Source organism: Vanacampus margaritifer, chromosome 11, assembly GCF_051991255.1.
Source record: "Vanacampus margaritifer isolate UIUO_Vmar chromosome 11, RoL_Vmar_1.0, whole genome shotgun sequence".
Lineage (NCBI taxonomy): Eukaryota > Metazoa > Chordata > Actinopteri > Syngnathiformes > Syngnathidae > Vanacampus > Vanacampus margaritifer.
Genome location: NC_135442.1, coordinates 18,505,233 through 18,520,238, shown reverse-complemented (window position 1 = coordinate 18,520,238; position 15,006 = coordinate 18,505,233). Strand labels below are relative to the sequence as shown.

Sequence of the window (15,006 nt, the reverse complement as noted above, 5' to 3'; positions counted from 1 at the left end):
TTCAAGCTACACTGTTGCTTTTATGTTGGGCGGGCTGGCCATCGAGAATTTCTGGAGTTTACCAAACTGCCAGTCGCCTCCCCCATTAGGTTGATTGCATATTCTCAATTGTAAACCATAGGTGTAAAATAGCTGTGTGTCCAAATGTGCCTTGCGAATGACTGTAAGCAACTTTATCTTTTTATCTTTTTTTTTAACCCAGTAATCTTTGTTCCAATCATAGACCCCACTGCTCGCCAAGGTGACCAATGAATAATTTGAAAATGCTCTCGTAGCTCCACTCCCTACAGGGAAGTAATACTGCAGAGGATGGAGGATGGTCGAAAGTCTGACTTTTCCAGGAAGTGTGTACGGGAACGCCCACTTGAACTCAGAAATTCCACTTGCAAAGTCGGGAAAAAAAGGACCCCGACTTCACCGACGGACTACAAGTGACGTCACTCTGCGATGGCGACCCCTTTGGAAACACAGACTGTGAATGGTAGAACACAATTTACTCAAGTATAAAGCTAGATAGCTTTCTTCATTCATAAATATTCTACATTACTTAGACAGTATGACGCTATCGCCCTGCATGAAATTATATGGTGAACCTCTGAACTGGATAACTATGAAATGCTTAAGAAATAAGATAAAAACAATAAATGAAGCAAAATTGCGAGAAGGTACGTTTGTAGGAGGTCAAAATTGGTTTTGAGGACCAAAATAAAAAACAAGTTATCACTATCCGCCATTTCGGTTGTTTACTTTTGCCTCGAACGTTTTCAGGTTGGAACTGGGAAAAACCAACTCGGATATATCAGACTTCCGACCATACTCGAATGCAGCATAAGAACAGAGATTTTGCTGCTGGTTAGACCGCACTGCTGCAAAAGAAACCCCTGACTTTGCTCATTTTAAGGAGGAGGAGTGCGCCTTCACGCCACAGTACAAGTCCTTTTGCCACACCGCTCTGTGCCACCTAATACTCCATTCTGTTTTCCCCGCCCCTCACCACATACACAATAAATGGATGTGACGACGGCGCATGACTGAATGCAGTGTGAAAAGTAGTGATGGGAAAATGAAGCTTCATGAAAGCTTCATGAAGCACTTGTGATATTTTTTGACTCCTCTAGATGGCACTCTTGGTTGGAAGATGCAGTGGAAATGTAATCAATTTCCATTGCACTAGCCTTTACATTTAAACCAAGAGCACCATCTAGGTGAGTAAAAAAAATCCAAAGTGCTTCACGAAGCTTCATTTTGCCATCACTAGTGAAAAGGGCTTTAGAATGCCAGCGAAGGTTAAATTGACACTACAGGGTTGGCATGCGCCCTGAGGTACAGTATCTCCGTGTACCACATTTCTTGAGTTGGGTCACAAACGATGTCTGACAAGAAACGTCTGACGTGGGGACACTAGGCGCTGTGACAACGAAATGGAATACCTGCACTCAACTTTCATGGGGTCATTGATTTGCATGTAAACGTAGCCGCCGTGAAGGCACCTCATCTGGCCCACCTCGATCACACCAACAAAAATCTTTTTTCTTTCTTTCTGGAAAACACTGACAGCTGCGGCTGAGGAATATTTTGATCCCGCTGATGTTAAAATGCAAACAGATGCGTACATCAGCTTCAGTATTTCCATGATGACGCTGATCTTCTTTGCCAACAATTCCTCACCATTTGTTTGTCTCATCAGTGTGTAAAAACAAACAACAAAGTAAAATGTGATCATAGTGAATGACATGAGTTCAAAAAAAAAAAACACCTTTAGAGAGCCCAGCACTACATTGGACCGAGTCGAGTGTGTTTTTGTCTGTGTCAGGAAAAGGCTATGTGGTTTAAATGCACAATATCAGTGGTTCTTTAGGGTCACTTCAGTAGCATGGCGGCGTCCCAAATGTCAACATTTTCGGTTAACCCAACTTAATGGCCCCAAAGTACGTCCCCACTCCATCAGGGTCCAGCATCCACGCGTTGGACACAGTGACGTATAAGGCGTCCCCTTGCTGCAGCCAGACGCCTCGGCCCTGCTGGGCGCAGTACATGTTGTAGCTGGAGTTATCCCAGCGCATGGTGCTGCCCGTCTTCATCAACATGTCCGCTTTGCTGTTCTGCTTGATGTTCTCGCGGTAGACGTACTGGATGAGCTGCGTATTGCTCACGTCCATGGAGGGCCTGTCGCTTTGGCCTCCATCCTCGGGGTACTCGTAGTAGCGGAAGCAGGTTTTGGCGTAGACGTAGTAGAAGCCCGACTTGACGACCAGCAGTTTGCCCTTCTGGTAGTCCATCCTGTGACGGTACCCGTGCACCTCATCCCAGTCGATGGGGATTGCACTAGGTTCACCCACTGCAACAAAAGAGAGCGGTTTAGGCTAGCGTTACAATACAGTGTCCCCTGTTTTGTCGTGGTTCAACTCAACAACTCTACTTATGCGTAAATCAACCTCTGAAAATATTAAAACGATTGCTCCAATATTACCGATTTTATGGCTGTAGTGATTTGCTTTCCATAGACGTGCTTGCTTTATCTATGAAATACAAAATATCGGGATGATCGTAATATTTTAAAAGGTTGATGTGGGCATACGTAGAGATGTACACATGATTTGGTGAAGTGCCATTGTAGTTTTCTGACCAATATTTAGCGATGTAACCTTTTTTTTACGCTTATATTGAGTTTTTGACGGTACGGCATGCGCATTAATTGCCAATGCTAAATGCTATCTTGATTGACTAAGCGCTAAGCATGTCAATGCACTCACCATTATCCAATCTTTTTTTCCTGGGTCCTGACAGCTATTGCAAGCTTTGTTAAACCTGTTATGATTGCAAATTCTGACTGAGTTTGGCTGAGCCACGTACTCCATGATCATTACGTTAAATGAGAGCCAACTGGGTAGCAACTGGAAGCTTGCGTCGTAGCTAGACTTCACAAATGGAGATGGTGAGTTAGTTGTTCAGCGTTTGTCTCCCAAGTCATGTAACCATGTTAAAAATCAAAAGAGTTTGCAACTTCAATGCTTATGCTAGCAGTGAGTCTATAGCTTCTTCTCTTCTTCTTCTCCCACACACAATTACAACTGACATCGATGGTGTTTGGGAGAGGAGACCCGCGATTGAGGATATTGTTACGTATGTGGTGTGCTGCGTTGGTCGTCTCGCATACACCCCAGCAGACATGTATGCTGATTTTTTTTCCCTCATGTCTGAGGGAGTTTCACGCCAAGTTGTTAAAAATGGCTTTAGAAAGTGAAACACTCAAAGTCACCAATTGAAGACCACAGTGCTATTGTTGCGTTGTGCTTATAACGTTTCACTCAGAAAATGTATTAAATACTAAAGTCATCATTTACCTCACATATATGCCGACAAAGGCTATCATCTACTACTGGCTTGAAATAGCTACATTACAGTTGACAACCTTGTCGTCTGTACATGAAACTACAAAAACGCAGGTAGGTAGGTAAGAGCTACTTTGATAGTAAATGTTTTTTATTGCTTCTGCTGAATAAAGTTGTTTGGTTTTGTTAGTCGGCTTCAGTATGTGTATATAAACACTTCTGCTATTTGACTGTACTTTCACATTCTGTTTTCTCTCTCTTGTTTACGCAAGTTAGCTTGTTGAAGCGCAAATCGGAAAAACTATTTTATGGCTGCGAAATTAGCTTTTGCTAGTAATTGACACCATCTTAAAGTGTGCCTTCTTTTTACACCAAACACTAAAAACATCTGTTTTTAGGAAGAGTGAAAACACTCATGCACTTATAATTGGGTGAAGAGGACTCACACTTAGCCAACTGTTGATGCACCTTGATGGGAAGGTGGGCGGAGGGTGGGCTCTCCTTCTGGTTCTTGAAGCGTCGGCTCTTCTTGGTTGCTTTCAGTGCGTTTAGCACCGGCTCCGTCTGTACTTCCTACCACAAAGAGCGGACGAGACGAAAAATTGTGACAAAAGGGCAGGGAAAATGTAAAACGACAAACCAACCCCAAAACACCAGTAATAAACCCATTATATGTTTCACCACAGCTGTCATATGAAATAATTGTCAAGTCTTTAAGTGTGTGTACTTGACGGCCGTCGAGACAGAGTGCGCACACACTGTCTCATTCAGTCCAAACATGGTTTCCAAGCAAGTAAACAGTTACCGCCAACTCACAGCTGGCTTTAAACAACAATATTTACACCCTTTACATCAACATAACAACTTCAGGATCACCTTGTTGCTGTACTTCTGGCTGGTGATAAGGAGAAAAACAACCACGGCATCACCATTGCGCCACCAAATCACCAACAAGCATTTGATAAGAGTGCACAAGTCAGGAGGCATTTTTGTGCACAAATTAAATAAAGTAACATACGGATGAGGGCAAGAGGTGGTACATTTGTCACCAGCCAATCGTAGATCACATACACTTACTTACATTCACACCTATGAACAATTAAAAACCTCAATGAATCTAACATGTTTTTGGAATGTGGTGATGTAAATACGGCAATTATCTAGATCAACCGAGATATGTGGAACATTTCTTAACTTATACCACTCAATACCAACACCCGGTTATCGTCATGATTTCTCATTTTTACTGCATTTAATCGTAGCTTGCTTTTTAGTTGATGCCTAGGAGTTGGATAACTTTTTCTACTAGCTAGGAAACATTTCTGGTCATCAGAGACAGCACCACTTTTCTCTGTTTGAATTGGAATGAGAGTAGCTCGCTGTTGCATTACTTCTACAGCCAAGCTAACTGCCTGGATGTTTTATAAATCCAATCCAACCCACTCTACACGGCTGTGGTATCCTTGAGCAAGACACCGATACCCTGAACTGCTCCCCTAGTGCTTAAGTAACCCCCTATTCCAGTGTGTGCCAATGACAATGTGTTTTCGTGGGTGACCACTGAGATGGGTCAAATGCGGAGGTCAAGTTTCATGTATGTGTGTGCACATGACAAATACAGATGATGATTCTTCTTCCTCCTCTTTTGTTGTGAATCAATGATTAAATTACCTTTTATCAGATTGGACTTTCCCCAAAACTGATATGCTTGTGTTTCATAAACGTGGGAGACGAGTGTTCCTGACATGGGAAGCAGCGCGGGTGTACATCATCAGCACATCCTCTCAAAGGAAATTTGAAATAGATTCATTTGTTACAGAATCACGGCGTTGTTGTTTTTAATCGCAAACCACAAAAAAGAAACAAGCTGAGGCTGCAGTGGAAAAAAGAACCCTAAAATGTGCCTTTAGGTGGATATTCAGTATTTACTGTCTTGTCAGATAAAGCTACAGTAGAAAACTATAAAATTCAATACATACTTATAAATATACTCCCACCAAACACTCATCAGTTGCTATGAGCAGCACTCTCACACGAGGTGTTATGTTTTTGTCTTGATTTTTTACAGGATTATTAGCGAAACACTTTCCATGGATTTTTGTAGAAGGGTAGCGCATGAGCCAAGGTAACAATAAAACTATTGCATTTATGGATCCCGGATAGCACATCTGCCTCACAGTTGAGAGGTGGCTGGTTTGAATCTCCGCTTCTCTGTTATAAACAAGCTAGAAAAGTGTATAGCCATAGAGAACTTAAGACCATAGGTGTCAAACTCCGATTCTCGAGGGGCCGGAGTACTGCAGGTTTTGGATGTTTCCCTTCTCCAACTCAGCTGATATATGATCAGCTCTTCAGCGAGCTCTGCATAAGCCTGATAATGATCCTGATGATTGGAATCAGCTTGTGTTGGAAGAGGGAAACCTCCAACACCTGCAGGACTGCGGCCCTCGAGGACCGGAGTTTGACACCTATGATTTAGATGACAGCACCAGCTTGCCTGAAAAAAGGTTTATTCCACCCAATCCTTCCCATCTGAGCGTGCTACCTGCATAGGGGAATCCGATGCCTTCCATTGATATGCAGTCCATAGTAGAGTGTCCACCTGTCCAGTTTTCCCCATTATTGTTCTCTTTTTTTACCAGCTGTTCTGGGAAAATAAAAATCTCTCCCAGGACAAAATTTGTCCCGTTTTTTTTAAGAAGAGTGCCAAAAGATAATTTGATTTCCTTAATTCTGTAGTCTAAAAACGTCCCCTGCGCTACTGTGGAGCGCTTTTTACCGAGCGTGCCACCGGCGGCACTTTGGATTACCATAACTCTGGCACCATTTGTGTTATCTGAAAATTTCCAATGGTGTCTGAAAGCTAGGCCCTTGAGCTTTACAGAAAAAGTACAGTAATTACGGTAATTTCAGTCCTTCCCTCACGGAAGTCAGGGAAGTCGGTGAGTCACGACGAAAGAGTGTAGAGAAGAACAGTGGGATTTTCAGACATTTCTACATCAATTTGAACAAAAAATGTTAACAAGAATGTAGCCTATGTACTTTATATTGACACTTGTATCACATAGCGGCCTTTTATAGAACGGTACGTACGTAATTGTGGGTGAGGTTTTTCTAGAATAGTACAATACACGTTGCCAATGTCGTGTTTGTACCTTATTGTGTTTTAGAGTGTATGCCTTGTTTGTGTGTGTGTGACTAGCTGAATAATTAACTTTACACTAAGTTCAGACATACATTGCATTACTCTCTCTCTCTGTGGGAAAAAATCTCAACTTTTATATACATTTGAACAAAAAGTGGCACGTCCAAAATTATTCATACCTTTGTTCTCAAAAATCAATAGAAAAGCCTTTATTGGCCATTACAGCAAATAAAACGCTGATATTTTTTCCCATTCATCTTTAGCAATAAGCTCTTCTTGTCATCATCCTGATATTTAGTTCCCTCCACAGATTTCAACTGAATTCAAGTCTGGACTGTCTGGGCCACTGCAAAATGTTAATATTTTCGTCCAAAAAACATTTCTTAACCATTTTTTGCTGTGTGTTTTGGGATTTTGTCATGTCCACATATTCAAAATTTGCCGGGGGTATGAATAGTTTCAAGCTTGACTGTTAAGTGACCGATCTTGGTCAGGTGTCCCTTTTTTTCACAAATCCAAGGTGGCAACCCTAGTCCATGGTGGAAATACCAGGCTTTAACCGGGATATATAGCACATTTCTTCACCCACTCAATACCAACACACCAGTCCTCATTTTTGCTGCATTTAGTCATATGTAACTGTTTATATTGTTGCGAAGGACTTAGTTGATGTTTCTTTTGAGCTGCAAAACGATTCAGCTGGTCATAGAGTGCCAATGGCCTCTGTTTGAGAGAAGCTAGCTAGTTATGTTGCGCATGTGTTAATATTAAAGCCAAAGTATTTCTACATACAAGCTAACTTACTGGATGGCCATTAACATTCTAATTCCTACTAGAACACAGAGAGCAAAAATGTAAAAAAAAATAAAAATAAAAAACTTATCTGTATAATTAAACAATAGAATTGAAGTGAATGCAGTGAGCCAGAGCCGCAGACTTTACTGGAACTCCATTCGTCCTTGAAGATGCTGTTTCCACATTGAATACTTAAATTCAGCTGAGTGCTGCTGTTTTGGTTGGCAGCAGAGTTCAAACTGAATTGAAATTGGCTTATGGCGGTTCACTGATTCACATTAGTTCAAAGTTGTACTGCATGCATATGTGATCTCGTTTTTACACTGTATGTTACTGTTATGGATATCATAATCCATTTTTGTATATGTCATGTCATGAACATCTTTTTTTCAGCCACAGGCGGATTTTACAATAAAATCATGAGGTCTTTACACGCCAGCTACAAATCTGCAGATTGTATCAGGTTTTAGCGACATAACCACATCATTAAAGCTGTCATTCTGAACGGGTTTACCTGGTATGCTTTGAAATGTTGATTACCTCAGCCTCAGTTTCACTCAACAAGACACGGGGCACAAGTCAGTCATAGTATTGTATTGTGGTGGTTTGGCAGCAACAGCGAGCCACAACACCAGTGGTGTATTATGAGGCGGGACAATCCGCATGTGTGAGCCTCCTGTTGACAAGTTAGCAGCGATATATTCTTTGTGACTTGGGAAAATTACAATACATACTGTAGGTTGTACATTTAGATAGATTTAAAAGGACAGTGTGTAGATTTATTTTTTTTAATCTGTCCATGTTCATTCATTTCAAAAGTCCACTATGTTCTATTACTTTTCAAGTTTTGATGGGCTAAAACAGACTTTAGTTTTATAAAGCAATCTGTTGTTTTGGTATGTACTCTACAGCAATGAAATTGTCTGCCTTTACTTCCTGTTTCTGTGTCTTCATGTATATTTCGATTTCTTTCTCATTATTGTGCTTTATCCAGAAACTACTTTCTACAGCCTTCTGATCTGCTACTACTGAAACTTGACCTGGGTTTTTCAATGTTTTGGAATACATATTTAATTAGATTTTGTCATTAGATGGGACTTTTTTTTATATACCTAAAGACCTATTTACGCATTTCCATTTTGTGAAGGCATCTTTCATAGAGTTGTGCTTTTGATTTGCCTTACAGTTCAGGGTTGTACTGCCACCAATTGCTTTGACATGCACTAGACAGGCATTGGCTAGCATGCATTATCTTCTTTAAAAGGAGTGTTACACTCACCTCTATGGGCCGATGTGGAGCAGTGGTCAGATCTACCTGGAGATGGCAAAAGAGGGCAGAGGTCAGTGGATCATCGCACCATCTAAGTAAGCATGTTCTTGTCATTTGTTATTTTCCAGTTCCAAGTTCACTCAACATTCCCAAGTAGCAGGCTTAAGAGTCAAAAGTGATTTGGAGCTTGGTTTTTCTTACTCAATTGTGTCAACGAGGCTTTAGGGCATGCATACAACGAGGGAAGAAAAAAAAAAGTTGATGCGAGTGATCAGAGCAGCATTCCTGATCTCCGGGAAAGTCGTGCAGGTGTTGACGGCGGCTGATGGTCCAGTGCCAGACTGCGCCCCTCGCACTTTCCCTGACTCATGCAAGCGTACACTCTCTGTCATCGGCATGACAAAGCCAAAGATTCTCCTCGAGGAAGAGTCGAAGTCTGACTGCTATTCCAAGTCCGTTCCGAAGCTGTCAAATTAAACACAGTCACTCTTCTCTCTCTGCTGGCCTCCACCCAGCAACAAATAGCATGCTTATAAAAACAAAGTATCTTCAGTTGAAGTACGAATGCCAAGCGTATGTAATAAGTATACTCATATTTCTTTAATATGGATGTCAGATGTCTTCTCTCCACCAAGCAGTTCCAACTTCCATATTGTGGTTACCAGCAGGTCATGAACCTGCAGGCCTTTGCAGATTGAGCTACAGTATACTGCTGTTTCAAGGGTTTCGATTTCTCATGTTACTATAAACATGCAGGATGAGAGTATTCAAAATGATGGGGTTGAAGCGATTAGTTGACTAGTCACAATCCGGATCATAATCATCTTTATTGGCCAACTATGTTAAAACAAACAAGGAATTCTCTCTACTTATACTGTAAGTCCCTCCAACAATACGACCTTAGTTCTTGCAGCATGCAAGTCCTCAACAGTGGGTGGGGGGTGCCAGATCATCAAAGCAGTCCTGTTTGTTGCAGTCTAAGTTTGACCTTCCTGGAAGTAGCACCAAAGACAGAACCGACCCAGTGAGTGCTGTATAGAACTGGCTCAACAGCTGCTGCTGCTGTAGGTTATGCTAGCCGTCGAGGATGTTCAATTTGCCTGTCTGCCACCAGACTAGGTTTTCTATATACAGTCGCTTCCCTGTGATGTCACACACCGCAGTCATGCTAGAGGTCTACGCATTGTTTTGTTCTAGTGATCACTGGGTATTTGAACAGATCATTTGATTGTCAATGTAAAAAAATTAATAAATTACTGTGCGGTGTTTGGCTGCAACAATACAGGTGGCACCAATTTTGAAGACTGAATATTTGTCAAGTATAAGAAAAATACACATTCCGTACATCCATGCTAATTATGAACACTTCTTTGTAGGTAAGGTTCCACCCTTGGCAACTTTCTAAAATACATGATACAATTCATATCTCTAATTTCAATATTTACATTTATTTCAATACTTTTAAAGGACAGATTTATAAAACTACATATATTATGGTGAATATTATATTATATTTATTATGTTAAACGTTACTGTACAAATCAGAAATGTAAGATTGTTTTATTGCCAGAATGACACCTAACCCACACCACGCTAACCACTATCTAGCCTTGAGGCTAATGTTAGGCAAGGTTTGTTTTAGCAAAAGTTGCCAAGCTGACAACTATTCGAACTATTTAATTCCCACTCATCTTAACACACAGTTAGGTGTTGATGGATGTTTAACTGTGTTAATAGTTGTTTAAGACAGCTAATTTGTTAAGTTGCTTAAGTCCTAGCTTTGCGTGTGTTCCCGATCTGACTCTGCGACTGAAAACTATCTGTACCTCTGTGCGGTTCTCAGAGTCCAAAAATAAGGTTGTGGATAGCAAGCAGTGTCACTAGCTTTGGCTATACCGATAGTCGCTCACCCTAAAATATTCATACCAACGGGACTACCGGGCAGTAGATTGTCTGGGTTATAGGGGAAGTATCGTAAAAAAATAAAATAAATAAAAGAGTCCAATAGCGACAATAAGCTGTGTCAATAAATCTTGGACAAAACAAATGGTAAAAAAAAATTGGGGATTGGTCATTCGATAAAGGATTTCTTCTTTAATGAAACAAATAAAAATTGAAAATTTAAAAGGCAGTCTCAGCTGCTAAATGAGTGACTCCAAGTAATGTACAAGTACTATTAGACTCACTTCTTAGTCATACTTGCCAGCATAATCAGCCAAGCACTCTTGGGTTTAAGTAGCGGTTACGTATATGTAATTGGTCTAACTTCTCTCTGTGACTTTGACTTACACATATATTAAACCATATATACATAACCAATGCTTACAATGAGCCCTCGTTTATCTCAAGGGATGCGTTCCAGACAGATGAAAATCCAACCATATGGGAAAAAAAATACATCCTACACGATCTAAACCAGTGGTGTCCTAACTCAGACCTCGTCAAGCCGGAAGCAAAGCCGGCTTCGTTCCTCAAACAAATCTCGTACACACAGAAGCATCACAAGACTTGCGTGCTTCCAAAAGAAGATGCTGAGGACGTTTAACGGCTGTAATGTATATGCCAAGTCTGGACTGGCGCTGTAGAGCAGCCACAGTGAGTTAACGGAAAGCTAGAAGAAGAATCAGCAAAGAAGACAAACACTTTTTTTTCTTCTAACTTTATTGCAATCTACAGAACAAACATGGCTTTGCTCCGCTTGTTGAAAGTGTGAATAAAGAAGCAAAATATTTAGCTGCAAAAGCATAAGGAAGCTAAGGAGGCTGCGCAAAACGACTACGACACGGCTATTCGCCATTGTTGTTGACATACTGACGGTTTGCGTGCAGTCACGAGAGAATTGGCGCATACATCATCAATCTGCGACAATGCGTCGTCATTGAGCTGTGACCATTACGTCATCACTGGAGGAGTATCCTGCATATGGTGTCCGGACGGACGCGTACGGAGGCGCGTTTTGAAATCTTTCCACTCTGGAACCCGGTTTAAAAAATGATCGGTTTCAAGCTCCAAAACCGCACCATCGTGCAGACAAACAACCTAAACGGTAAGAAACTTGTGAGGAAACATTGAAACTGGCTTTCGTGTGGACCGGGCCTCAGTCCTGCAGGTTTTAGATGTTTCCCGGCTCCAACGCACCTGTTTCCAATGAACAGGACGAGGACCGAGTTTAGACATCACTGCTCTAAACAGTTTATCATTTTAAAACACACTTTCAAAGTCATCCTGTTCTTACTCTCTCTGTATAACATCACTTTGACGGGAACAGAAAGAAAAAGACCCTTGTGTGCAGTTGTCCAAATAAAGGGCATGTTTCAAGCTATTTATTTGTCACTCCCAGTTGACTGTAAATCTGACACATCAGGGACTTAAACTTTGTGTAGTTAAACACCATTTTAGACTTGCCTGTCCATCATACTTAACAGTAAGCCATATACATACACATCAGTAACATATATATAGTAGGCTTAATGCACATAACCTATCCTTTTACACTACTTATCTACAAATGTAGAACTGATGTCTGAAAACCTTAGAATGCTTAAATACAACATCTACCATGCTCACCAACTTTAGTGTACAATACGCATACTTGCACCACTTGAATGAGTTTTGTTTTTCTTCAAGGCACTCAAGCAAAGTGTTTATGCAGAAGACGAAGTGAAAGCATATCATTCCATAAACACAGTGAGAGTGAGAAGCCAGCAGAAAGTCATCCGGATGCTTTCCAGGTGAACCCGAAGCACCCTGACACAGCTCAAATGTGGTCTGCTCCTTTTTGGCTTGTCTCGACATGACCATCATCCAACTGCCCAAAAACCACAAGTTCTACAAAAAAGCCAATCGTGGCACAATGTAAATATTATTGTAAATGAAGAGAGGAGCTTTCATAATGACCTGACAAAAACAAATGAGGCATGCAGAGTTTTTTTTTCTTGTATTTTTTCTTGTAATCTTTTTTTGTTGTTGCACTTTGCATGTTGGAACATCTCAAGTGTTCTTGAACTTTTAGCAAACTGTTGTTTATACTGCAGTGCTTATCTTGCACATATTAATCACAAATAACAGCGGATGTGCACAGTCGAGTGGAAACATCTGCGTTGCGCAAGTAGATATGTTGGATATTTTTATTTCATTTTTAAGTTCCGTGGAAATGTTTCTCACTTCTCGCAGCAGAACAAAAGCACACTAGACGCGTCTTTGTGCACCCTTGACGCGCATCGACACGTCTTTGCGGACACTTTTAAACTAGTACAGATGACACTCAACTAGCTCGTTTCCTTTTGAACTTTGCAGCTTATATAAAATTGCGCAACCAAGCCGAACTTTGCTGCCAGAAACAAATGCCTAGAAAAAAAACAATGAAAAGAACGTTAAAAAAGCAGCAGCCTCTTACCTCCTGCAAATAGCCGGTCAGGTGCAGCAGGATGGCCACGCTGGATGCCACCTGGAGCAATCCCATGACCACCAGGGTGCCGAACAGGAGCGGTCGGTGCGAGTGCTCCGAGCCGGCCGCCGGCTGGAGGCGGTGGTGGCCGGCCTCCACGTCCACGGTAGTGCGCAGGTAGCCTCTGTACTCGCCATGGGCGGCTGCCATGCTCCCGTGCGTGCCTGCGTGCGTGCGGATGGGACTCAGTGGACGCGCCGAAGTGAAGCAGTGTGAGTGCGTGTGTGTGTGAGAGTGTCAGTGGAGAAGTGGGTGGGCCGAAGCGCAGAGAAGAGAGTATGAAGTGAAACTCCCCCTGCTCCTGTCCCACTGGTGAGGCGGTTGCTATTAGTCCAGATGGAGCTGAGTGAGTGAGCTGCAGGTGGTGCGCCAGTCCTTATCACAGGAACACGTGACCCACCCACTCCCTCCGTGCTTACCCCCACCACTTTTGCACGCCGATTTTGTAACTTGCTGGTTATGTGACGTCATGACAAAATCTGATTTCAATAGAGTTTTAATCATCAGTATTTTTGAATGAAAATGTATAACTATATCAGTAATCATTAATATTGGTAATGTAATTATAACCGGTTCGATTCGGTTCAAGTGACCGGTATGGGATTTTTAATAGATTTTAGGTGAATTAATGAGCGCACACTCACACGCACGCACATATGCACACACACACACCCGCACATGCACCTACTTACGCACATACAAAAAAAAAAGAACAAGAATTTAGAAATAAAAGAAGAGAGAGCAATGATGATGACATGTCGAATCGGTAAGATTACCAATGAACAATACTGAGCTCTCTCTCTCTCTAAAAAAAAAGGTAATGTAATGATAACCAAGCTTTTTATTTTAAGTCAAATTGTTTTTATTTAAAAAAATTAAAAAAAAAAGGTATGATGCGAAATTAGTCATTAAAAAAAGACAATTCTCTTTTTGAAAAAGTAGTACTCTTACAATAATATTGGCTTCTTTATTTTTTCAGAGAAAAATGTTGCGCACACACTGACAACACTGATTAGTCGTGGTTCGTCGATGGGGTAGTCGATCCAGTCAATTTTCTGGTTGGCCTACCACCCAACCCATACGGCCGCCATCGACGAATAATAATCGCTGGTGGCGCCATCTGTCAAGCCATTTTAGCCTTTTAAAGTCATTTTAGGAGAAAGCACAAAATCAACTCTCCTACAGTGCCACTCAGTAGTGTGAAGACCTCACCAAAGTCAAACAGCTGAATGGATCACTGTCATGTGTCGTATGTCCATCTAATATATATTAGAAATTGGTGTATTCCAATGACGTCAAGCTCAAGTTGACTGGCTATATCCGATCTCTGTGTTTGCGCTGTACTTGCAATGGAAGGTATCCAAAACATACCAGGTTTTATCCACATTTTAATTGATTTTGGGCAGAACAAATCCAACCCATCTGTGCTCTTTTTTCTATTTACATTGGGTAGACACATGTCCGAAATAAAAATCTGAATTGTGTCACTGAACCATGCAGTTCACACACAGTTCGGCTGTTCCTCCAAGTGTGAACTTGGGAGATGCTTTTACTGAGACAGTGACGTACGATGTTTTTTGAAATATCCACGTCAGTACGGACTTAAATCGGGTTTTCCAGGAACAAGTTATTTTAGGCAGCGCAACTTACGAAGCAAAGCAAGATTCCATCCAGACTCCCCCCACCTACATATAACTAACCAACAAACCTCAGGTCGCTGCGCTCATTTAATACTCCAGCTTCATCAAACCACACACATGATTTTGGTTATGTTCGCACAACCGCATTCCCCCTCACTTCACACTTACAGTATATAGACTTCCTGATTTTGGTGCTGCGAGACCTCCTGCGATTTGGCGAGACCCTGGTCCTGGCACCGGCGCTCTCGCACAGTCAAGGGGTCATTAATAACCTCGTGAGAACCCATGTTGTTTTGCATCGGGTTGCAACTATTTCCTGCCAAAGTCGGGATCTGTGTGCTGCGTCAGTGAAGAGCGGGTAGAGGGCGGCTTGTTAC

The 15,006-nt window shown here is 41.7% G+C and overlaps 1 protein-coding gene across 1 annotated transcript; it reads right to left on the bottom strand.

Moving 5' to 3' along the window:
* Positions 1-1,268: 1,268 nt before the first annotated feature.
* Positions 1,269-13,236, bottom strand: tnfsf11 (TNF superfamily member 11). Its single transcript, XM_077580467.1, has 4 exons — positions 12,939-13,236; positions 8,552-8,587; positions 3,779-3,905; positions 1,269-2,338 (listed from the first exon to the last, which is right to left on the bottom strand). The coding sequence occupies exons 1-4, from the start codon at positions 13,137-13,139 to the stop codon at positions 1,905-1,907; spliced, it is 798 nt and encodes a 265-aa protein (XP_077436593.1). The 5' UTR covers positions 13,140-13,236; the 3' UTR covers positions 1,269-1,904.
* Positions 13,237-15,006: the final 1,770 nt, after the last annotated feature.